General features: G+C 36.7%; 1 protein-coding gene across 6 annotated transcripts in view; it reads right to left on the minus strand.

Annotated features, from left to right (window-relative positions):
- LOC306879123 (ecotropic viral integration site 5 protein homolog) overlaps nt 1-25,360 on the minus strand; it is a 53,671-nt gene that overhangs the window by 4,216 nt on the left and 24,095 nt on the right. For 2 of the 6 annotated variants that reach the window (XM_079431844.1, XM_079431845.1), the window contains exons 3-19: nt 20,692-20,881; nt 19,680-19,904; nt 19,286-19,360; nt 19,008-19,133; nt 18,719-18,862; nt 18,420-18,509; nt 17,467-17,564; nt 17,303-17,363; nt 16,591-16,644; nt 15,569-15,601; nt 15,022-15,171; nt 14,236-14,367; nt 13,381-13,521; nt 13,063-13,221; nt 11,999-12,145; nt 11,530-11,625; nt 208-303 (exon numbers count right to left, since the gene is read on the minus strand). In XM_079431844.1, coding sequence (XP_079287970.1) covers nt 208-303; nt 11,530-11,625; nt 11,999-12,145; nt 13,063-13,221; nt 13,381-13,521; nt 14,236-14,367; nt 15,022-15,171; nt 15,569-15,601; nt 16,591-16,644; nt 17,303-17,363; nt 17,467-17,564; nt 18,420-18,509; nt 18,719-18,862; nt 19,008-19,133; nt 19,286-19,360; nt 19,680-19,904; nt 20,692-20,881 — 2,017 coding nt within the window. Of the gene's footprint in view, nt 1-207; nt 304-11,529; nt 11,626-11,998; nt 12,146-13,062; nt 13,222-13,380; nt 13,522-14,235; nt 14,368-15,021; nt 15,172-15,568; nt 15,602-16,590; nt 16,645-17,302; nt 17,364-17,466; nt 17,565-18,419; nt 18,510-18,718; nt 18,863-19,007; nt 19,134-19,285; nt 19,361-19,679; nt 19,905-20,691; nt 20,882-23,694; nt 23,826-25,360 lie in introns of those variants that run through there. The other 4 variants (XM_079431846.1, XM_079431848.1, XM_079431847.1 and 1 more) reach the window with 3 other exon arrangements.

The following is a 25,360-nucleotide window of genomic DNA, read 5'->3' on the forward strand; positions in this document are numbered from 1 at the left end:
TAGTTAATGTTAATGCATTAATGGACATTAACTAATAAACTTTATTGTAAAGTGTTACCGTTTATTCACACTTTATTCATGCATTCACAGATGAAGACATCAGTGGCCTAGCTGATGCCCTTATTATTATTCTGTCCATTTTAAAGTGTGCAGTCTAAAAAATGTTGAAACGATACTCAAAAATGTCTAGAAACACATGGACATTACCTCATGTTTGAGATCTGCTATCTGATCCTTGAGGTCTCGGATGTACTGGCTGGAGTCTGTATTGTTGAGCTGACCTTGGACTTTTCCTTCCTCTTTCTAAATGAAAGAAAAAATGTATATATTATTTTTATAATCAATATGCAAACCACCTAGAACAACTAGCGATCATTTACAGAATTAGTTTATGCAAAGTCATTTAAGTAACCTCACATGGTTCCAAACCTGCATGACTTGCTCTCTTTCGTGGCTAAAAGGATACCATTTCAATATTTGTTGCTCTTTTCCACACACTATAAAAGTATTATAAAAGTACCATTAAAGTAGCCCCTATGACTAGTGTGCCACAATCTTCAAAGTCCTACAAACCTTCAGTGAGTTGGTAACTGCTACAACTAGATCACAGAATGTCGGAGTTGAATTCGAGAACCAGATCAGTCCAATTTGTAAATGAATCAGTGAGACCAGTTTTGGAAACCGTATCAACTGATTCACTGAAAAGACCTGACCTTTGTGTGCTGGATTCACTTATAAATGTGGCACAAAACTAGGGCAGTTGTCAATAATGTCAAAGATTTATAATTTGGTCTTTATACACAGATATTATATGGTTATAGAAAATGTGTAAATCAAGCACACAAATACTTTCCACTATAATTTAAGAGCTTTTTCATCATCTTGAAACTTGACTGCTTCAGTCCTCAATCAATTTTCTTATTCTAAAAGAAGTTGCCAAGAAAAATATTTTTTTTAATTGACTTTTTGCATTCCACAGAAGCAAGTAGTATGGGTTTGGTAAAGAAATATTGACAACATTTTAATTGTTGAGAGAACCATCCCTTTAAGAAGTAAGTGAGAATGAAAAATCTGTTGGGAGAGTTGCGGCGGCCATATTGGTTTAAATATATGTGAACATATTGTGAGGCTATAAATGCTGTTGTGTTTTTCACTGCTGCTGAATGCCTTGGGGGAGCTGTGGTATTGAACAGCCATGTGTACACACTAAATAACATGTTTACCCTCCACATTCACACCTGTTAAAAAGGGAATCAAAACATGCTACAAACATGCTGCAAAGAGCCGTTTTCCTCTGCATTGGTACAGTTATGGCAAGCCACACAGGACAGAGTGAGGAGTGAAAAAGGAGAAGAGGTGCAGAAAGGGGTGTGTTATAGAGGTACTGAGGTAAGATCAACGCATACACGCACACACCCTCCTAGCAGGGAAGGGTGTGTTCAATTCCTGTGGTCTGCGTTCAGCTGTCATGCAGTGCTGTGATAGGCCGAGGATGGGGATGGCAAGGAATTTAAAGTGTTCTTCTAAGAATTTGTGTTTTTCTTGAGGTTTCTCCCCCTTCTCCCCCCATAGTGTTGTGATAAGGGAAAGGCAGTTAGCTGACTTCCTAACACTCAGCTGCATGAAATCAGCAGGTGGCAGGCTGCAGCTAGGGACATCAAACATCTGAGTGATGGCTTCTTTACTTCACTGAATGGGGTAGTCTATATACACACACACACACATACATATATACACATACACTATATTGCCAAAAGTATTGGATCACCCCCTTATAATGAACAGGTTTGACTACTTTAGTAATTTCCATGAGTACAAATCTTAATGTTTAAGCATATAATGATATTCTAGGGAATTGTGTGCTTCTAATTTTATAGCAACAGTTTGGACAGAACCCTTTTCTAGTCTAACATGACAGTGCCTCTGTGTATAAGGCAAGGTTCAAAAAGAAATTATTGATTCAGTCAGTGTGGAAGAACTTGACTGGTCTGCATAAAGCAAGGTCCTAATCCCAGTTGAACACCTCTGGTGTGATTTTAAATGCAGACCTTGAGCCAAAAACTCATCACCAAACACCAATGACTTTGTATATGGGTACAGTCATTTTAGACACTTTCAAAACTGTTGCAACAGAGATGGAAATACAGTTTTTAAATACGTGAATTATGCTTCCATCTTTGTTGCCACAGTTTTGGAAGTGCCTTCTTCTGTTCTAAAGAAGGGGGTGTCCCAATACTTTTGTCCATATAGTGTATGTACAAATTACATACATGCATGCATACATACATGCATACAGAATTCCGGAAGTGTTGGGACACTTTTTAAATTTGAATAAAATAAACTAATCAATCACATGAGCCAATATTTTATTCACAATAGAACATAGATGAACGGAGAAATTTGACCCTTTTATCTACTAAATGAGCTCATTTCAAATTTGATGCCTGCTACATGTCTCAAAAAAGTTGGCATGGGGGCAACAAAGGACTGAAAAAGCAAGAAATTTTTGATTCAGAAATTGAAAAGATTCAGCTGGGAGAACATCTAGCAACTAATTAAGTTAATTGACATCAGGTCTGTAACATAAAAGGGATGTCTTAGAGAGGCCGAGTCTCCAATCTGTGAAAGTGCGTGAAAAGATTGTGGAATACTTTAAAACCAACGTTCCTCAACGTCTAATTGCAAAGGCTTTGCAAATTTCCTCATCTACAGAGCATAACATCATTAAAAGTTTCAGAGAAACTGGAAAAATCTCTGTGTGTAAGGGACAAGGCCGAAGACCTTTGTTGGATGCCCGTGGTCTTCGGGCCCTCAGATGACACTGCATCACTCATTGGCATGATTCTGTCATTGATATTGCTAAATGGGCCCAGGAATACTTCCAGAAACCACTGTCGGTAAACAATCCACCGTGCCATCTGCAGATGCCAACTAAAGCTCTATCATACAAAAAGGAAGCCATATGTGAACATGGTCTAGAAGCGCCATTGTGTCCTGTGGGCCAAAGCTCATTTAAAATGGACCGTTTCAAAGTGGAAAAGTGTTCTATGGTCAGACGAGTCCAAATTTTACATTCTTGTTAGAAGTCACGAACGCCATGTCCTTCCAGCGTGTCATCAGCATTCAGTTCAAAAGCCAGCATCTCTGATGGTATGGGGGTGCATAAATGAATACGTTATGGGCAGCTTGCATGTTTTGGAAGGCACTACGAATGATGAAAGATATAAAGGTTTTAGAGCAACATATGCTCCCCTCCAGATGACGTGTATTTCAGCAGGACAATGCAAAACCACATATTGCAGCTATTACCATTACTATTAACACCATGGCTTCGTAGTAGAAGAGTCCAAGTGCTAAATTGGCCTGCCTGCAGTCCAGATCTTTCACCTATGGCGCATCATTAAACAAAAAATACGTCAAAGATGACCAAAAACTCTTCAGCAGCTGGAAACTTATATCAGGCAAGAATGGGACCAAATTCCAACACCAAAACTCCAGAAACTCATAACCTCGATGCAAAACTGTTTTGAAAAGAAGAGGAGATGCTACACCATGGTAAACATGCCTCCGCCCCAACTATTTTGAGACCTGTAGCAGGCATCAAATTTGAATGAGTTCATTTTGTACATAAAATTGTAAAATTGATCAGTTTAAACTTTTGATAGGTTATCTATATTCTATTGTGAATAAAATATTTTGATCTAAAAGTCTTTTAGTTTTCATTTTATTCCAAAAAAAACGTCCCAATATTTCCGGAATTCGGATATATATATCAGTCATTCTTGAGAAGTGGGACAAAACAGGGTGCAAAATTGAAAGTGTGTGTGTGTATGTGTGTATATATATATATATATATATATATATATATATATATATACACACACACACATACATGCATACACATATGTGTGTGTGTATATATATATATATATATATATATATATATATATATATATATATATATATACACACACACACACATATACATACATGCATACACATATGTGTGTGTGTATATATATATATATATATATATATATATATATATATATATATATATATATATATATATATACACACATACACACATCCTTGGTAAATATGATCAAAGGCGGCTGTGAAAATTAATCTGCATTGTTAATCCTTTTGATCTGTTATTTAAAACAAAAAATTCACAAAAATCCAACCTTTCATTTCTTAATAAGAATTTAAAATGGAGGGAAATATCATTATGAAATGTTTTTCTCTAATACACATTGGCAACAATTAACGGCACTCTTTTATTCAATACTTTTTGAAACCTCCATTTGCCAGTTTAACAGCTCTAAATATTCTCCTATAATGCATGATGAGGAGAACACCTGACAAGAGATCAGAGACCATTCCTTCATCCAGAATCACTCCAGACCCTTTAGATTCCCAGCTCCATGTTGGTGCTTCTTCTCTTCAGTTCACCTCACTCATTTTCAACAGGGTTCAGGTCAGAAGACTGGAATGGCCATAGCAGAAGCTTGGTTTTGTGCCCAGTGACCCATTTTTGTGTTGTTTTTGAGGTTTGTGTTTGGATTATTGTATGGTTGGAAGATCCAAGCATGGCCCATTATAAGATTTCTAACAGAGTCAGTCACGTATTGATTTTTTATCTGTTGGTATTTGATAGAATGCATGATGCTATGCGTCTAAACAAGATGTCCAGGACCTCCAGCAGAAATATAGGCCCATAACATCAAAAATACAGCAGTATATTTCATTGTACACATGGGGTACTTTTTATCCCAGTGTTCACCAAATCCATCTTGAGTGTTTGCTGCTAAAAAGCTCATTTTTTAGTTTCATCTGACCTTTGAAGCCAGTCCCATTTGAAGTTCCAGTCGTGCCTGATGACTGTATATGCTGGAGATTTTTTTTGGATGAGCTAGGAGAATTTTTCTTCAAATCCTCCTGATGTAGGTGCTGTTTGACAATTTTTTTTAAGGTTTTCTGACCCCGCGACTCAACTTTTTTCTGTTGAAAAAGAAAAACAGTTGACCAGCTGTGGTCCTTGGAGAATCTTTAGCCACTCTAACTCTCCTCCTCACCATGCATTAGGATGATACAGACAAACTTCCTCTTCCAGGCAGTTTCGTAACATTTTCTGTTGATTGGAAATTCTTAATTATTGCCCTGATGGTGGAAGTGGGAATTTTCACTGCTCTAGCCCTTTTCTTATAGCCACTTCACTAATTTGTGAAGCTCAATTATCTTTTGCTGCACATCAGAAATATATTCTTTGGTTTTTCTCATTGTGATGGATGATTAAGGGAATTTGGGCTTTGTTTTCCCTCCTATTTATATTTCTGTGAAACAGGAAGCCATGGCTTGATAATTTCATGTTCATAATCACCCTGGAGTGCTCAAAATTGTGAATGTGAATGGGAATATACTTCAGAGATATTTTACTCATTAGAATTTCTAAGGGTACCAATAATTGTGTCCAACGTGTATTTGATAAAAACATATCATAATGATATTTCCCCCCATTTTCAATTGTTTTAGTTCAATGAAAGGTTAGATTTTTTTAAATAAATATCAAAAGGATTAATTTTCAGAGCCTTCTTTGATGATATTTACCAAGGGCGCCAATAATTCTGACCACGACTGTATGTATATATATATATATGTGTGTGTGTGTGTGTGTGTGTACAGGTACATCTCAAAGTTAGAATATCATGAAAAAAGTCTATTTTTGTCACTCATTTCAGAAAAGTGAAACCCATATATTATATAGACTCATTACACAGAGTGAAATATTTCAAGCCTTTATTTCTTGAAATTTTGATGATTATGGTTTACAGATAATGAAAACCCAAAATTCAGTGTCTCAGAAAATTAGAACATTACATAAGATCAATAAAAATTGATATTTTAAACAAATGTCAGGCTTCTGAAAAGTATGTTCATTTCTATGCACTCAATACTTGGTTGGGCCTCCTTTTACATGAATTACTGCATCAATGTGGCATGGCATGGAGGCAATCAGCCTGTGGCACTGCTCAGGTGTAATGGAAGCCCAGGTTGCTTTGATAGTGGCCTTCAGGTCATCTGCATTGTTGGGTCTGGTGTCTCTCATCTTCCTCTTGACAATACCCCACAGATTCTCTATGGGGTTCAGGTCATGCGAATTGGCTGGCCAATCAAGCACAGTAACACCATGGTCATTGAACCAGCTTTTGGTACCTTTGGCAGTGTGGGCAGGTGCCAAGTCCTGCTGGAAAATGAAATCAGCATCTCCATAAAGCTTGTCAGCAGAAGGAAGCATGAAGTGCTCTACAATTTCCTGGTAGATGGCTGCGTTGACTGTGGACTTCTGAAAACACAGTGGACCAACACCAGCAGGTGACATGGCAGCCCAAATCATCACTGACTGTGGAAACTTCACACTGGACTTCAAGCAACATGGATTCTGTGCCTCTCCACTCTTCCTCCAGACTCTGGGACCTTGATTTCCAAAGGAAATGCAAAATTTACTTTCATCTGAAAAGAGGACTTTGGACCACTCAGCAGCAGTCCAGTCCTTTTTGTCTTTAGCCCAGGCAAGACGCTTCTGACGCTGTCTCTTGTTCAAGAGTGGCTTGACACAAGGAATGCGACAGCTGAAACCCATGTCTTGCATACGTCTGTGCGTGGTGGTTCTTGAAGCACTGACTCCAGCTGCAGTCCACTCTTTGTGAATCTCCCCCATATTTTTGAATGGGTTTTGTTTCACAATCCTCTCCAGGGTGCGGTTATACCTATTGTTGTACACTTTTTTCTACCACATCTTGTCCTTCCCTTCGCCCCTCTATTAATGTGCTTGGACACAGAGCTCTGTGAACAGCCAACCTCTTTAGCAATGACCTTTTGTGTCTTGCCCTCCTTGTGCAAGGTGTCAATGGTCGTCTTTTGGACAACTGTCAAGTCAGCAGTCTTCCCCATGATTGTGTAGCCTACAGAACTAGACTGAGAGACCATTTAAAGGCTTTTGCAGGTGTTTTGAGTTAATTAGCTGATTAGAGTGTGGCACCAGGGGTCTTCAATATTGAACATTTTCACAATATTCAAATTTTCTGAGATACTGAATTTGGGACTTTCATTAGTTGTCAGTTATAATCATCAAAATTAAAGGAAATAAACATTTGAAATATATCAGTCTGTGTGTAATGAACGAATCTAATATACAAGTTTCACTTATTGAATGGTATTACTGAAATAAATCAACAATTTCATGATATTCAAATTTTATGACCAGCACCTGTATGCGCGTGCGTGTGTATATATGTGCGTGTGTATATATGTGTGTGTAATATAATATATATATATATATATATATATATATATATATATATATATATATATATATATATATATATATATATATATATATATATATATATATATATATATATATATATATATATATACACACACACACACACTAAAAACAGTATCAATGAATCAATTGTAATATTCCAATATCGCTTCTTCAGACCAAATATCTTTGTCTATGCTGTTTTCTGTTGATGCATGAATGAAACTAATAAAAATAATTCATAGCATGCCTGCCATCCAATAGTTGCAATAAGCTTTGTGCTTTAATTACTTTTAATAAGAAAGAAAGACCCAGCTTTCAAATTCTGCTAATTGTACCATGAAATTCATACTATAAATGTAATTTTGATGCTCTTTACTGTGGCGTGACAGACTTCTGTAGCCGCCTCAGTTCACTTAAACCATTCATCTGTTCCTCTTTGCTACTAGTTATATCACAAAATAAATATGAATGAACATCAGAATTAGAACTTGCTTAAAAGTGTTATATCTCATGAAATCGCTCAATCAATATTTTGGAAAGGCATCAATGAAACAGCTTGCAAACAGTGTCACAATGTTGCATTTATGTCAAGGAAATAGGTTTCATAGCTCGTTAGTCAAAATAACTCCAAAAAGGAGCATTTGCTAAATATGCACTCCATTACATTTTCATTACTTAACCTGTTAGTAATGTCGTAATGTATAATTGAATAAATCTATCATGAAATAAATACATAGAAAATTAATTTAATAGTTTGGACTCTTAATTTTAACCTATAACATTAAAGTATTGTACCAACAGACAGGGATCCCTATATAGTTTACAGCTATAGTTAAGAGAGACATTTTTTTCCTTAAGAAAAACCATGTACTGCACTTGTCTTAATGATTCTGAATCAAAATTTGAATCAAATCAGGCACTTGTGAATCAAAATCAAATTATGAAACCTGTGTCAATACCCAGGCCTACTACTCTCCAACAATTACTTATAATACCACTCAATAAACAGTATCAGTCTTAACCAATATGAAACCAAAAATTGTGCTTCCCTGATTTGTGCATTTTCCACTAATCTCTTTAATGTGCAAACATGAATCCTAATATAATGCTGACTGCATTCAATTATTCTAACGGAAAAAACTTTAAGCCTTACATGACAATATATCTACATAGAAAAAAAATCAAATGACTTTTCAGAAGCTAAAATACATTCAGTTATAAACGTTTTCCTAAAAACAAAGCATATCCAATGTTTGTTCAGTTCAAGGATTAGTTAACAATTTTTTTTTTTTTATGTTTTCGCAATCAACAGGTAAACAGCATAACCGTTTCACACAAAAAGCAGAACAGAACTGAGCCACAATGACTCGATCAAATGGTGATGTTGATGAACTTAGAGTTGAACTATTGTCCTGTTTCTGTGGAAGATTCAACTTCGTTAAATTGAGCAATTCGTATCTGACGGAACGAACTCTATTGTGACACTGCTCCTTTTTAACCTTTGATGAATGTTAAATGTTAACCTGAAAATATTAGATTATTATTTTTGTGTACCTTTAAATTGAAATCTTTAGGCCATATTTGTTGTTCTATTCGAGGTTGGCATGGCAACAAACTCTGTCATTTCAGTGTTTCAGATGCTTGTGATTTGAAACGCTTAAAATGTCATTGTTCCCCTCTGCAGCTACGCATTAGTATAGTACTGAGATTTCTCTCATTGCTCTTTCTTTGTTCACTTTTATGCATGCATCTCACAAACACATGCTGAGCTAAATCTCTCTGTTACAATAGATCCTATGAATGCAGAGCAGTAAAGCATAAAGCAAAATTTGAGCTTTGATTATAGCTCAGTGTGTTTCTCTGCCTGATAGGAAGTGGTTTCTCATCTGGTAATGAAGATAGCTAAGCTGCGGTCCCATGGGCCGTGCAAGCAGCCATGTCAACCCTGAGCTCAGCTAGGTGTTAAAACAAAAAAAACCCCACTTCACTCCACTCTAAGAGATCATAATGCTGAGGAGCAGCAATGCTGATGCTCTGCATTTTTGTTGTGAAGGCTTCATTCACGTCTTACTTGCATGTCAGTCACTAACTATTAACAGACTCGGGACTGACAAGATGTGTGGGTGTTCTGAAAGGTGTCTACATCTGTATGCTGGGGAGTCGGGTTAGTGTGTTGGTGTTTGGTGTCAGACAGACCTGTAGGTTCACTTTATAGTGGATCTTTCCAGTGAAAATAAAAACCACACTCGCACCAGGTGACTCAGAGAGTCAGTCCAGAGAAAAAAAGGCTGTGGTGACATCATGGTGTTATATTTTCCAGCAGTGGGACATGTCAAGTTAAGAGTGGGCGAAAGGTGAGCAAATAAACGATCCATTTGATGCTAAATCGGTAACAATGATGAATAGAGATGCAAATTCGAAATGCTCCATAATATATTTAAAATAGGCCTGTCAATCTGTTACATTTTTATAGCATTTTAATATTGTTTGTCTGTGTAACTGTTAAATGCAGCAATTTGTGTAGAACTTACTTTATCATCTAATGATAAACAGGCGTTTCATTTTGTGTGTGAGAGAGACATCTAATCAATTCCTATCAGCTACACAACATTTGAATCAGATTTAGTAATCACGCAGAACATGTGTATAATGTAAAATAAATTCAATATACGTAAACAAAATAAATAAACAGTGGAACTTAAAATAAATTGCATTCATTAACAGCCTAAATTAAAAAATGTTCAATCCCCAAAATTAGCTTTCATTTGATGATGTTCAAGGATGATAGATACACAATGGGCAGTTACTTTATCTCATTGTCTCTCATCATCACTTGACTTTTGCCAACAGCCTAAAAGTGAATTAAAATACAGTGAGCCAGATCTGTTGCCCACAGCCCTCAGGGTAAAAACCATGTAGGTAGCCAAAACCACAGAACCACAGCTAAGAGCTGCACATGCCTGAGAGGAGCATGCTTGTCTAATCTGATATATAGCAAGCTGATGCAATTTCAACACACACACACAAAAAAAAAAAAAAAAAAAAAATCACGCAAATACATCTAGCAAAACACAACTCCATCAAGTTAAATCTAACAAAGGAAACAGCAAAATGAGAGATGACACGGGCTATCCAACATCAAACTTCATAGAAAGGTAAAAGAAAGTGCTGGAGGAGAAAAGCTTGTGACAGAAATGAACACACTCTCATAGAGGTGAGATTTAGTTTCGAATACAAAAAAAGCCCAGTTTATATCTGTCTCAGGAAGGAAAGTAAAACACCCCACACTGATATAAAACAGCACTGATGATATACTGAGCTAATCTTTAAAATAAATTGGCTTCCTGCTTGGGGAACGCTACCTTTTCAGACTGCAGCATCTTCTCCGAAGAGATCAAACGCTCATCTCCCTTCTCACTTTAATCCAGTAAATTTTACTAACATAATCCTTCCCTCAAATCAAAACAGTCAGGGTCAACACACACACACACACACACACATACATACATATACATATATATATACATATATATATATATATATATATAAAATATATATGGCTCTATTTACTGTAATGCCTAAGATGCAGAAATGACAGTAAGTTTCAACTGATTTACATGAAACGTGTGTTCACATCTTACTATTGGATTCTGAAAAACAGTTTGTTTTTTTATCTAGATGTTATTTGTAACTAGTATCTGCAACATGCAACTGCTTTTACAGCGATTTTAAGGCATCTAATATACATTGTGAACTAATTATAAAGGATTTGTGTTCAATCAAAGTTATTTGTTGACAATCACCAAATACCTTACCAAATCCATAAAAAAAGTTTAAACAACAAACAACATACTTAAATACATAAATACCCCTTCTTTCTTAAACGGTATCCTCAGGAGAACTGTACTCACAAATAATCCCTGAGTCAAACCCTTATTTACACACTAGAGTATACATTTTTCACACAAGAACCAAACTATGTGGTCAAGTAAAAATGCTGCGACAGTAGAAAGATGTAATCACATTGTAAATGTTTAATTTAATGGGTATTCTTGAAGTTAAGGGACAAAGAATCTATAAGCAGCTGTGCTTTGGAGAGACTACTATCCTGGATTGGACAGATAGACTGTGCTAGGCTGTGAAAGGACTAAATTGTGATGGCATGTGTTGTGCTGAGTGAATTCTGTTCTTATTTGTACCTGAATCTCAAGCTCAGAGATCTGCTGCTGAAGCTCAGCCATGGCAGCAATATTGTCAGCTTCTCTCAATCTCACTGCCATTACCTCTTCTTTATTCTGTTGTAAAAAATAAAATAAAAAACGGTGAAATGAATCCACTGTGAACATACACATATATTCAGCTTTTATTGAATAAGCTTATCAGAGACCAGAAAGACTCAGCATCTACTGCTGGTCTCAAACTGAAGCGCTAAAAACAGGAACTGCTAAACCCTATTTAAAGCTAAGTCGATGAATGAGGAAATGTAACCAAATCATACAAAGATGTAGTAATTAGAGGCTATTTTTAATCTTTTTCATATTATTTTGACAGATTACTAATTGAATAAAAGGTTTACTGGTAAACTAGTATAAGAAATACGTATTTTATCCAAAGTGATTATATAAAATGATTATTATTTTTTTATGTATTAGGTTGACTGTCACTAACCTTGCATTCGATTTCAGCCCGTTTCCGTTTCGTCTCCTGCAGCTCTGCATGCAACATCTTGTTCTGGTTGGTCAAAACCTGCAGTCGCTCCTGTAGATTTCGTGCCTCTAGTTCTGCACGCCGCAGTTGATTACTATGTATCTGATTCTGAAAGTGAGAAAATAAATAAATAAATACATACATACAAATCTCAATGTAATTTGAAGTTTTCTTTAAAAAAAATATCCCAAGATAACCAAACTCAATTCTGAAGTGATAAAGCAGTGTCCAAACTAAATGAAGTGAATCATGTCAGAGTATACATTCATTAACTTTGTCTCCCTCTATTGGCTAAAAATGTGTGTGAAGTCGGTAGCTTGCAGTTCAGGGTTCAAAACTATTTCTACAATTTCATTAGAATTAAGTGTAATATAATTTTGTTGTGAGTAAATAATTTTGTTTTGTAGTCAGTTATTTTGGTAATACCAGATTACCCACCCTAAACATCCTTAAAAAAAGATGTAGATGTAGCCAGGCAAAAGTCTGTCTGATGATTCATTAAAAAATATATATTAAAAATGTTAAAACAAGAAAGGGGTGACCCCGAATAGTCGAAAATTCGATGCTTCGATAGCATAAGCCCGATTCGATTACCAATCTCACAGTCGAATATTAGCAGATTATTTGGTTTTATTTAGTGCAAATCTTCAGTTTCATCAGCGCTAATAAGTAATAACAACATGATATGCGGCCGACCAATGTTAGCTATCTATTAAAATCGAAACATAAAACATTATTTACCCCATTTGCTTCTGCAAAGCATCCATTACTCATTTTCCCTGTGTGTTAACGTCAGTATTTATGACTGTCGGATGTCTGACTACTTGACTCTTGGTTAATTGTTTTTTGCGTCACCCGCCCCCAAACATACGATTCGACTATGAGTTGACTATTGGCAAGATTCGACAATTCTGATTTGACTATGTAAATCCTTAGTCGGGGACACCCCTAGCTTAGAAACTGGCCTTCTCATGAACACCCAACACTATGTACAAGAAAGATGAGCAATCGTATGTAAATGAGACCTGGGTCTCCAGTTCCAGCATCCTCTGTCTGATTTCTCTGAGCTCAGCCTGTGCCTCTGCCTCTCTGAGCCTCACGCTCATCAGCTCATCCTGAAGCTCACTCGCTGCATTCTTCCGCGGACTGTCTTTCCAGCGGCCTGCCGTGCGTGCCAGATGCCTCTGCACACAACACCAAAGTACCTTACTTAACCATTTGAGTTAAATGGAAGCATGAAAGGGACAGCACATGGTAAAACTGCAACACAGTAGAGCTTGCACACACACTTACACATTCTCAAACTGCGGATAAAACAGCTGTCTCTGAGATTGTGTATTTACCTGCCAGTGCTCCTCCAGGTCTCTGACCTGCTGTCTAAGCTCTTTAAGGCCTGTTAGAGCCTCTGCCTCCCTCAACTTTACACCAATTAGTTCCTCCTGAAGACATACCACATTATTTTCATCTGGCAGGGATGCATTTCTCTGAAACAGAAACAAAAGAGTTAAGACAGAGTTAGCACAAGGAGTGCATGTATAACGATGAACAAAACGCGGTTTTCCACAGTCAGGGTCCTGGAACCAGTGCACGACACTTATGCTCACCAATGTTGCCTTTCATTAATCAAAAATACAGCAAAAACTTGAAAAGATATTACAATTTAAAACAACTAATATATTTTAAAATTGATTAATAATTGTAATTGATGTAATAATTATATTGGTATTTTAATATTGGATTTGGTGCTCAAGAATTATTTATTATCAATGTTGAAAACAATTGTTAAATTTTTTTTGGTGGAAACCATGATATATTTTGTTTCAGTATTTTTTGATAGAAATAGAAAGTTCAAAAGTATTAATTTGAAATAGAATTTTTTGCAACTTTTGTTCAATTTAATGCACCTTTAATGCAGCACAGCAACACCAACCACATAACTGTTCCTGTCCATCTAAAAAAAAAAATTTGAATATTGCGTGTGAATTGATTGCTTATGATTATTAAAAGCGGCTTGTGCTATTCAATTAAGGATGTAAAATTATATGTTCTCAAAACTTGCAATATGCATAAAAAATATTTCTTCATGAGCAGGTTTTGTAGCAAAGTAGCCAATTGCATCATTGTTCGACAGTTCCACTACGGTGGAAAACCACAACAGTCTACGGGTGAGTTTGTGTGCTTGAGAAAAGTTCTTCCACCTTCTCCATGTCAAGAATCTTGTCCTGCATTTCCTTCAGAGCGCACTGAGACTCGGCCTCTTTAAAGCGGGCATGCACCAGTTCCGTCTCCAACTGCAGGATGAACTCTTCAGAGTAGCGTGGGTTCCCTTTCTAAATTGAAAACCAAAGAAATTGTGTGAGCAAAAATTCTGTTGATCATTCATTGTTAGCACTGAATACTCATCAACATAACATCTGAACAGCTCTTACAGTTTAAATTTACCAATGCACGCGTTTCATCCTTGCTTCAAAAACAAAGAAAACACTAGTTTTACCAACAGACACATTAAAACACAATGAAATTGCAACACATGTAAAACAGCACATTCCCCACAGCAAATGACACATTATCCGCTTTTTCTCCATGTTGAGCAGTACACATTAATAATTGATAAGCCATATTCTGCCCTTCAGTTGAGAGTGTAGATTTTATTAAACAGACGGTGGCGACTCAAGGCTCTTGCTTAAGTTACACTCATATTTGACAACTCTTACATGTACATAGGTCCCATTTGGCACTGTTGTGCATGCAAATGACCTCTGCTTTGCTGTTCTGATCTGCAGTCATGCATGTAAAGAGCATCATTACAAGAGCTGCCGTTCGCTGAGATTTTGTTGCTAGGCAACGCCGAATGAATCAAGTGTGGCTGCCACTGCAAACTGTTGACATGGAGTAAAACATTTCTCAGTGTTTTCAACCGGTTTCTGTGTTCAAAGTACAGGCCTCTCATTCAGGAGGAGGCACTGTCTCTGAGCTGCCCTTACCGCAAACGGCTGCTGTTGCTGGAGCTGTCGGATGGTGTTTTGCGCTTGCTCCAGCAGTGCGCTGGTCTCCTCATTGTGTTGTTTGACCGTGGCCAGCTCCCGTTTGACCAGGTAGTTCTCCTCTGCCTCTTGGGCTCGTGTCACCTGACCCTAACGTGACCAATTATGGATGAGGGGTGAGCGGAGAATCGGAATGGGTGGAAACGGACGTATGGATGGAGAAATATTTTTGCTATATCTCAAGCTCTGTCATGCTGTTAGCAGTTTTAGACTTTCGATTTAGCACTTTTTTCGACTATCAAAGGGGGGATTATTGTAGTATTCCACCAATAATCAGGACTGCAGCCCAAAGATACTAAGCACAGTGACTGATCCCTTTTCCCTAAAGTCAGAAATCGCAGAATTTGCCTTATTTCACTTTTGATTGTGAGTAAGTGTGAGATATTTAAGCAAATCAAGGAGATGAAGCAAAGCTAAAGATAGAACTGTTGGGTTCTTAAAGGGGAAAGACAGAGATAAATGGTGGAGAGGAGAGTGAAAATTGTACCTGTATCAATCTATCTGCCAAAGAAGCACTTTCCTAAAAACAGAGAAAATCCATAAAGGAAACAGCAAAGAGAAGAGAGAGACCAACGGATATTACAACACAAAACAAAATAATAAGACTGATTTGACAGAAAACAGTGTTCTTTTTCGTACCCCTACATTAAGACATTGCAAAGACACTGTTTTAGATCAACATTCTCTAAATTAGCATAAATGCAGTTTTGAAACAGTCACAGTGAGGTGGGGTAGAAAAGGAACATGGTTTGAGCATGGTGTTCGTGCTGTGGCTATGAAACAAAGCAAGATTGTGACACACACAAAAGTTGAAAAGTGTAAAGAGACGCCAAGCAGAGGACAGTATAAGTGTTGGTAGGGTGAGAATACAGCGGAAACTGGTGTCATTTTAAAGTTTGTGGATCTACTATATTTGCACGTGGCCCTGAGTTACAAATGGGGAACTTCTGAAGGTGTTTGAGTTAGTACTTTATTTGAGTACAAAGGTTCCATGCGAGGAGGAGATGGAAGGCGAGTAGATGTGCGTTTTTGTTTTTATAGATTTTTTTTTTAACTGATCTGCACCATGGGCTTTCTGTTTCATGCATGACACAAACATGCCTTTACAAGCAGAGAACACTCCAACATGCACCAATGCAGGTTCGGGTTTTCACCCATGCTCAAAAAATTATAGCTCAAAAGACCATTATTGTCTGAAATTAGTAGATGTAGACAAGCATTACCCATGTGCACACCCAAAAGGGTGATTTTTGTTTTGGTTTTTTTAATCGCTATACTTACCAGCTTCATAAAACACAAGTTTTCCAATGACATGCACACACGCCAGTTATGATACACCCAATGGGGTGTTCAAGTATCTGTTATTGGTTACACCAAAGAATTACCAAAGAGTAACTGACAATAAGGAGAGCCATGAACCAATTCAAGATAAGCAAATATGGGATGACAATGATATATGGATGCATTTGAATAATGAATGATTTGCTTTGCATCTTATTTATCACTCACTTTCTCCAGTGTGTCTATTCTCTGCTTCAGGAGTCTGTTCTCTGTGCGTAGTCTCTGTAATAGAGTGTCAACATCAACAACGTCAGACTGAAATACAGCAATACAATATTACACAGTATTAGATGCTGTGAACTATATTTAGCAACATTGTTTAGTTTGGGTATTGATTAATTCAGTTAATAGTATTTATTAAAATATTCAATACTTAAAAATGGATTAAAAAAATAAGAGATAATTGAAGCAATGAACTTTTTCACATTTCGGGGTTTCTCAAAATTAAGTAAATGCCTACAGTGGTGAACGGAAAACTACAGCAAATATAATTTGTGTGTTCCCATTTGCTTCAATAGTAAAAGACAAAATCCATACTATCATTTCCACGACTTCCCAAAAGTGGAAATAACAGACAGAAGAGAGAATTTTTTTAAATTTGGAACACACTTTCAGCACTGTTAACTACCTATTTTACAACTTAATGCAAAGAAGAGTGCTATAAATACACATTAATTAAAAGTTGTAAAAAAATGTAATTATTAAATACTAGATTTATAATGTTAATAGCAGTGGAAACACTTTAAAGTCTATGAACAGTGTCCATAAGTGCATACTAATATGAATAACAATACTAAGAAGAGTGGCAAAAATGTTTATTTTATGTTTATCATTTAAGCAAAATGTTATTAGGAGTGGGATAGCTGTCTCTGTGTCTCACCTTGATCTCCACCTGTTCCTCCATCTCCTTGGTTTTGATTGTAGTGTACTCCTTTTCCAATCTGAGAATAAAGACAAAGAAACAGTTCAGCAATCTTCCATGTCCAAAAACATACTAAAAGGGGAAAAAAAAGCAAAGAATTCACGTAACAAATGTACACTCACTTTTTCATTTTCTTGGCATTGTACTTGACTTGATAAGCAGCCTGGATGACTTTGTCTGGTCCACTATCCAGCTGGTGAGGGATGACCTTCTGAAAGTGCTGCAGAGTGAAAATATCAAAACTATATTATTATTTTAAATTATACTTTACTAATATTATTATTAATACAATTACAATTATTATACAGTACTATGTATTCCAATGATGGCAAAGCTGAATTTTCAGCAGCCACTACTCCAGTCTTCAGTGTCTCATTTGGTGCTTAAGAAACATTTCTTACTATTTTTAAATGTTGAAAATGGCTTTTACTACTTCATATTTTTGTTGAAACCATGATACACTGCCATTCAATAGTTAGCAACAAGTAAAAAGTGTGTTATTTAAGTAGTAAAAAACGTATATTTATTTAGCAAGGATGCTTTTTATTTGATATTTCTATTCAAAGAATCCTTAAAAAAAAATCTCACCAGTTTCTCACCAGTTCCACAAAAATCTTAAACAGCTGTTTTAACTCGGGTAATGACTGCTCAAAATTCAGCTTTGCCATAACAGAAATAAATTACATTTTAATATGTACTACAATAGAAAACGGTTATTTTAATTTGTAATATTTCACAATATCAGTTTTTACTTTTAATCAAATAAAAATTATCCAGAGACTTCTTTCATATATATTACAATCTTATTCTAAACTTTTGACCAACCTTATAAAAAATGTTATAAGTTACTTAGTTTATAAGTTATTATTTCAATGGTTACTCAAAGAAATTTAAAAGAACTTTTGTATTTTCCTTAAATAATAACTGCATATCTGTAAAACAAACTCATTTGTATAACAGCCCTAGACTCTAATCATGGTGTGGTAGCTTCCACAGAGAAAAGTATCAGCTTGCATAGCAGCTATAATTGAATGTGAGTTTATCCTTGAGAAAAATTTTTTTATAAATACCCCACCTGCAACATTCCCTCCATGTCCAACTGCATGAGCTCAGCCTGATTCATCTGCAGGATGGCCATCCCCACACGAAACACTATCTCTAAACCCTGTAAGGACACCTACTGGTGAAAAATCAAGATCCAAACATATATGCAGGAGCATTGTGAAGCCACCAGAGGGCGATAAGAGACCACTGAAATACACCAGTGTGTTGTGTTCTCAAATTAGCTTAGCATGCAAAACATCCGACTACATAAAAATGAGAGGTGGAGTACAGTGTGTGAGGAGAGAAAGAATGATAACCACTAAGTCCTACCTCATACATGAATATATCAAAGATCCTGGTGGCGACAGGAAGAGAAAAAGAGGTAAGAAAGATGGTGAGGAACCAAGATGAAGCATACATGGAGGTATGGAAACTCTGGGCCTGGAAGTGCACATGGAGCTCTGGGAGCTGCTCCTACAAGGAGAAACCAAAAGAGATCGTGAAATAACCAGGTGAAAGCAATAATTTTGTATAATTTAATTTAGTGTGCATTGAAAATAAGCATTAAGCTAAGCTTTATGGATTTATGAGGAAAAAAAATCAGCAGAGAGTCACTGACCTGAATCATACATTCAAACTGGTACATGCAGAGGCCAAGTTCAGCCATACTGGGCTTAAAGAGCTCTCTCAGCCTGTAATCCTGCATCAGTTTCACAAACACACAGAAAGCCTCTTCTTCTGGCATCTGCAAGGCGGTAACAATTATATATTACATTATCACAGACTGTAAATAATAATAATAACTTATGTAATAACTATTATATTATTATGATGTAATACAATGTTACATAAAAAAAGTGATTTATAGCTAGAATATTTTTTTGATTGCGATAATACCTGCATTAGAAGGAGGCCGACAATGAAAGCACTTCCCTGACAGTAGCCCACCTCTCTATCAACCAGGGAATAAGCCTGTGAACACAAAAGTTATAAAATCATTGCCGAGTTAAGAGCAGAACAAGATCTATTATTCCCCCCATTATTACTCATCTTAAAAAATAACAAATTAACAAACTCCAGTGACCTTTAGGTGTTTTTCCTTGTGTAAACTCTGGTTTCAAATGACATTAAACAAAAGCCAATGTCAGGTGGTGTACAGGTTAAAGATCAGGAGGTTTATACTCCTATAACTGACCAACTATGAACTACAACTACTTTGGCCTAGTTCAAAGAGATTCTTCTTATATTAAATATACTGTTGCCTTAAAAATAAAAGTGGCTAGTAACCTACCTTCATAACATTAAAGAGCACCTCCTGACCCAGACTGTCCTTCTCCTTAAAGAACTCATGCTCGGGGTAGGTACGGGCAATGTCCCTGCGGATAAGTTTTTCAGAAGGCGAGGTCATCTTCAGAAGCTCAGAATACTGCTCCTTTATGGGTAGATTCTGGGCATTGCACAACAGCTGCCACACTATTGCTCGGAAGTGATGTGGAATGCCTTTCCTAACCAGTTCCTAAGAAAAAAACCAACAAACCACTGATTTAAATATTAACACTGAAAATCAGGAGATAACAGCCTAACTTAAAAGCAAGTACACATACTGCCAAATCTCCATTTGTTTATTTGAAGGATTACACATTCAAATTTAGTTCCAAGATTGTCAGCATTCAGATGTTCTACCCAGGGTTTAGTTTGTACCTCAGACAGGATAAGACCATTTTATGCTACTAAATATAACCTTGTCAGAGATTTGTACTGCAAAGCTCTATGTTTTTGTAACCAAATTATGATTGGCCTGATTAAGCAGTTTCCTGTGCTCGCAGTAGAAGAATGGCTTAGATAACTTATTTCTACAGATGGTCATTGAGATGAGAGTCCACCTACATACACTGTCAGCACTGAGATTCTTCAAAAGCACTCTAGGGGTGTGCTAGAGATGGGTCTTTGTTAGACTACTAGGCTGTACAAAAGACTTCTGTTGCTGCTTTGCTAGAAGTGCCTGAGATCCGCCTCTTTGGCTTGTAAGAGGTCATACATTAAACACAAACAGCATTTACTTTGTCTCACTGAGTTCAGTATGTTCTGTGGGAAAGTGACAACTGTGAAATTTGCTTAAGTGGTTTATATAATTTTCTCTTTCCCATTGTTTCCTTGGAAATGTTATTGTGTGTGCGGGATATGTAAAACACTGCAGAAGTATTATTTTAAGAGGAAATGATATCTGAAAACCCTTATGCTCAGTAATAAGTGGCATATATCTGATTTGCCCACAGTGCTTGATGGATAGTCTATCTGCTTACCTTTAGTTGTTTTTCCTTCTTCTTCCGCACATCTTCCCACTCATTGACAATGCGTCCCCACATGATCCATGAATCCTCCTCCAAGTGTGACAAGTTGGAGGAGGCTGATGAACTAGATACCAGTGAGGAGCCACTGTTCCTTCGAGAGCCATTCACAGACCGTAAAGACTTACTGTCCGTCTCCAACAACCTGGAAAGACAACCATGGCAAAGAACAGTTATTACAGAAGTAAACTGTAACATTTTTGTTTGAGCTTTTAAAAGAAGCATAAATGAAAACTAAAAAAAAAAATGTATATATGAACTTAAAAATTAACCTACATCAGATGAAACAGGGCCAGATCGTATGATAGTGTGTGTGTGCGTGTATGTATATATGTTCACGGTGTGTGTGCACGTTGGATGGGTTAAATGCAGAGCACGAATTCCGAGTATGGGTCACCATACTTGGCCGTATTTCACTTCACTTCACTCTAAAATGAAAAGTAATACAGTTTAAAGGTAGAAGTTGTATTTCCTTAAAGGAAGTTTTGGTGTACAGATGGAGCAGCGATAAGAGAAGCCATCGCATTAAGTAACACAATAACAGTCACACAACTCTTCATGTCAGCTTTTCATCCACTTTCAGAGAAGTCATCCAAGTTGATAATCAGTGAACTGAATGGCAAGAATGGCAAACAGGTTTTTGTGGCAGAGACTAAAATCCATTCTACAGAGAAACAGTAGTGATGTCACCGCTGGCAACTTATGGCACTGACATGTTCATGTTGACATTAAAGTTGTACTTTGGGCAGCAGTAGCTGTTAGCTGCATGGCTAAACTGGCCCCTGCACTCTTTTTTTGCCTAATGGGAAAAAAAAACTGGGTGGCATATCTGTTCCAGACATTAATACAGTTCTAAGCAACACACAGTTCAGAGCACAGCATTAAAGTTATTTTAGACTTAAAAGTCAAGTATTTAGAATTAACAACTGAATATTGTTACGAAACAGTGGATGTTTGCCAAATGAGTGTGCTATCTTGGGAATGTTGGCAAACAGCTATAAATGGAAAAGCCAATTTAAGACTCATATCATATGAGTATCATATCATACCCAGCATATCTTATGCAAAATGCAATGGTTGTAAAACAGAAAAAAGAATAGAAATGATTTGTAGTAACGTGACATGTGGCCAAGTATGGTAATCCATACTCGAAATTAGTGCTCTGCATTTATCCCATCCAAAGTGCACACACACACCATGAACACACACTCGGAGCAGTGGGCAGCCATTTATGCTGCGGCGCAAGGGGAGCAGCACAATTGGGCCTTGCTAAAGGGCACCTCAGTTGTGGTATTGAGGGTGGAGAGAGCGCTGGTTATTCACTCCCCCCACCGACAATCCCTGCCTGTCCTGAGACTCAATCCCGCGACCTTTGGGTTACGAGTCCGACTCTCTAACCATTAGGCCACGACTTCCCCACTATAGAGTAGGTGAAAAAAAGCTAACTGCATTAGCATCTGCACACAGAAAAATCAACAGGACAATAAAACCCTAAAAAGATCCAAAAATAAAGACAAATAAGGCATGAAGAAACAGACTAAATCTTCCTGCAAAAAATAAAATGCTTATTACAGAGTTAAAAAAAAAGAAACTCCCTTTCTGACTGAGCAACAATGTGGAGGCGCCATCATTATGAACCTGACCCTGGATCAGCTGGAAAACAAGCAGACAAGGCTCGTGAGTAACCTCAACATTTAAGAGCTGGCAGCACAGACACAAAGCCATGGAAACCTGATCTCAGAAAAAGAGAGGGGCCCCAGATCTCTAAAGGCAGGGCTAGGTGACGTCATGACCAAGGCTCTGAGGCTGGATCCAGTTACAGCCGCTTTTGGGTCACGCAAGGGGGGCCACGGTTGTTAGGGGTGAAAGGCAGTGAGAGAGAATCATGGAGTTCACAGCTGAGGGGTTGTGATGCTGAATGAGTTACTGGTGTCTTGGTCACTAAAATCATGAAGCACCTGGTTATTCTAACCAGTATAAATAATTCTATCAAAGACAGACAAACAACATTAAAGGGGCAACAAAAAATTATTAGCAACTGATAGGAAACTTTAAAGACCTTCATTATACAGTAAAATAATAGTTCTGTCATCATTTACTCACTTTAATGCCAAACGTGTATGAATGTTGGTAACCAACTGTTTTTGTTTGAGCTGTGACAATTTTCAAAATATATTTTATGCAAGAACAGGTTTGTAATAACAATAAAGAATGATTTGAGTTATTGATCTTTGAATTTTCCTTTTTGGGTGAACTAAATGCATAATGAGCAACCTCCATCTTCTTTGGAGCAAGGCAGAGCTTGCCTCTTTGGTATGTGGGAACAAATGAGAAGGCCTGGTTAGGCGGTTCTAATCTTTGCTTCGAAGTGGAAATTTATCAAAAGAAATCTTTATTCTGTTTAATCTAATCTAGTGGTTCTTCATCCTGGTCCTGGTCCTACAACCACATTGCAGCCCAAATGCAAACCTTTATCTTGATGGTATTTACTCAAAGCACAGAAAGTTTGGGAAATCCCACAAACATTTTGTAATGACAGAATTCATGAGCCATTGTAAAGATGTTCATAAACTATATTGAATACAAATAAAGCAATTAAATAAAGTATGTACTGTAGGCGTAACCAATTTGATGAATTTAGTAAGCATTAGGACAATTTGCATTGCAAGCATTGCTTCTGTGTTAATGATTCACTGCTGGTTAAAGTGCAAAGTGGATTCTTGTACAGGAAACAAACACTCATTCCTCCAAAAAAAAAAAACAAATTTCACTTTGTAAAAACAGATAGAGAGTCAAGTACTTGTTCTACGAATTAATTAAAAAGCAACCACAAACAGAAAAAAAGACAGTGAGACAACATTAATAAAAATGGGTAACCAGCTGTGAATCACAGCTCCGCTGCATCTGCTGCGTTGTGCGATAGAGAATTGATCAACGTATTACTATGAAGCTGCTCACCACGGGAAGCTCATTCTGCAATCCACATGTCTTTCCCCGGATTTCTCCAAGTAATCCCAAATGTGTGTCTGTGAGAACTGAAACAACCTGATTCTCTCTCACACTCTCTTGCGGTCTCAATCTCACCCCACTCTCTCTCTCTCTGAGCCCGCACACACACACACACAAACAAACAATGCTTATCTAAAGTGCAAAGGCCCTCGACCTGTGCAGCAGCAAAGCAAAATGTACTCCAAGTGGAGTTCAAAATATGTGGGAAGTGAATTACTGGCTTTTATTTCTTACCAGCTATGAAACTGTATTTTGCATTAAAACATTTTGAATTTAAATACAATTTTGAATTATTTTCCATTTTTTAATTAGTTTAGCTACATTGTTTTTTGTTGTTGTTTTAAGTAAATGTTGTTCTTTTGAACTTTGTTATTCAAAGAATCCTGAAAGTGCACAACAGAAATTATTAATAGTGCTGTCAAATGATTAAATCATTTGCATCCAAAATAAACGTTTTTGTTTACCTAATATATGCATGTGTGCGGTGTATACTTATGTATATATAAATACACATACATGCATATATTTCAGAAAAAAGGGTTATTATTATATATTAAATATTTATAATAAATATAAACGTAAATATATTTTCAAAATATATACTGTAATGTGTGTGTATTTATATATACATAATAAATGTACACAGAACACATTATGCAAACAAAACTTTTATTTTGTATGCGATTAATCGTTTGACGGCACTAATTAATAACAATAAAAGGAAATTAATCTTAAGCACTTGAACAGCACATTAGACGGGTTTCTGGAGGATCATGGGACACTAAAGACTGGATTAAATGGCTGCTAAAAATTCAGCTTTACCATCAGAGGAAGAAATTGCATTTTGAAATTTTTAAAATAGAAAATCATTTTATCTTGTAATACTACTTCATAAATTGATTTTATTGTATGTTCAATCAAATAAATGCAGCCTTGGCGAGGATAGGAGACAGCTTTTGAAAACATTTATTTGATCAAATTCTGAACTTTTTAACGCTAGTGTAAGGTAGGGCCGGTTATCAGTAACATCACATGCATGATGATACATTTTCAATCCAAAACATAACTGGAATTGTCTTTGAAACTCTGCCATATATTATAAAAAAAGTTTATAATAAACTGCTTACCGGTGTGTAAGCAAGACATGAGTGAATCTGGAATATCAATCTCTCATGCTATTCACAATTTAATTCTTTTGAGCACAGCGTCTTATAGCTCTGGCTCTGACTTTACAGGGGAATGTCGGTTCGGATTAGCTGCTTCTTTATTAACTGAGCCATAGGAAACATGAATTAACAAATCAATAAATAAATGTGAGAAAATAAATTATTAATATCTGATTGTACTGGCACATCCCTAACTTACAGATTCATCAGTGGTATTTGAGACCCCGTTTCTGCTGTGGCAAGACAAGCCCATATGGCCATATGTGAAGTATCAGAGCTCCAAACACTCCACAGATCCACTGAGCTGCTGCCCTACTTTCCATGCTGCAGAGAGAACTCTGTGTGGGTGTTGCACTCGCCCAAGCGGATCACTCTGATTCCGTTCTAATACCGAAACCAGTCTGTGATACCAGAAACAGCAAGATAAAAGCAAGCATTGGGCAACCTAT

This window comes from Barbus barbus (genome assembly GCF_936440315.1).
Source record: "Barbus barbus genome assembly, chromosome: 13".
Classification (NCBI taxonomy): Eukaryota; Metazoa; Chordata; class Actinopteri; order Cypriniformes; family Cyprinidae; genus Barbus; species Barbus barbus.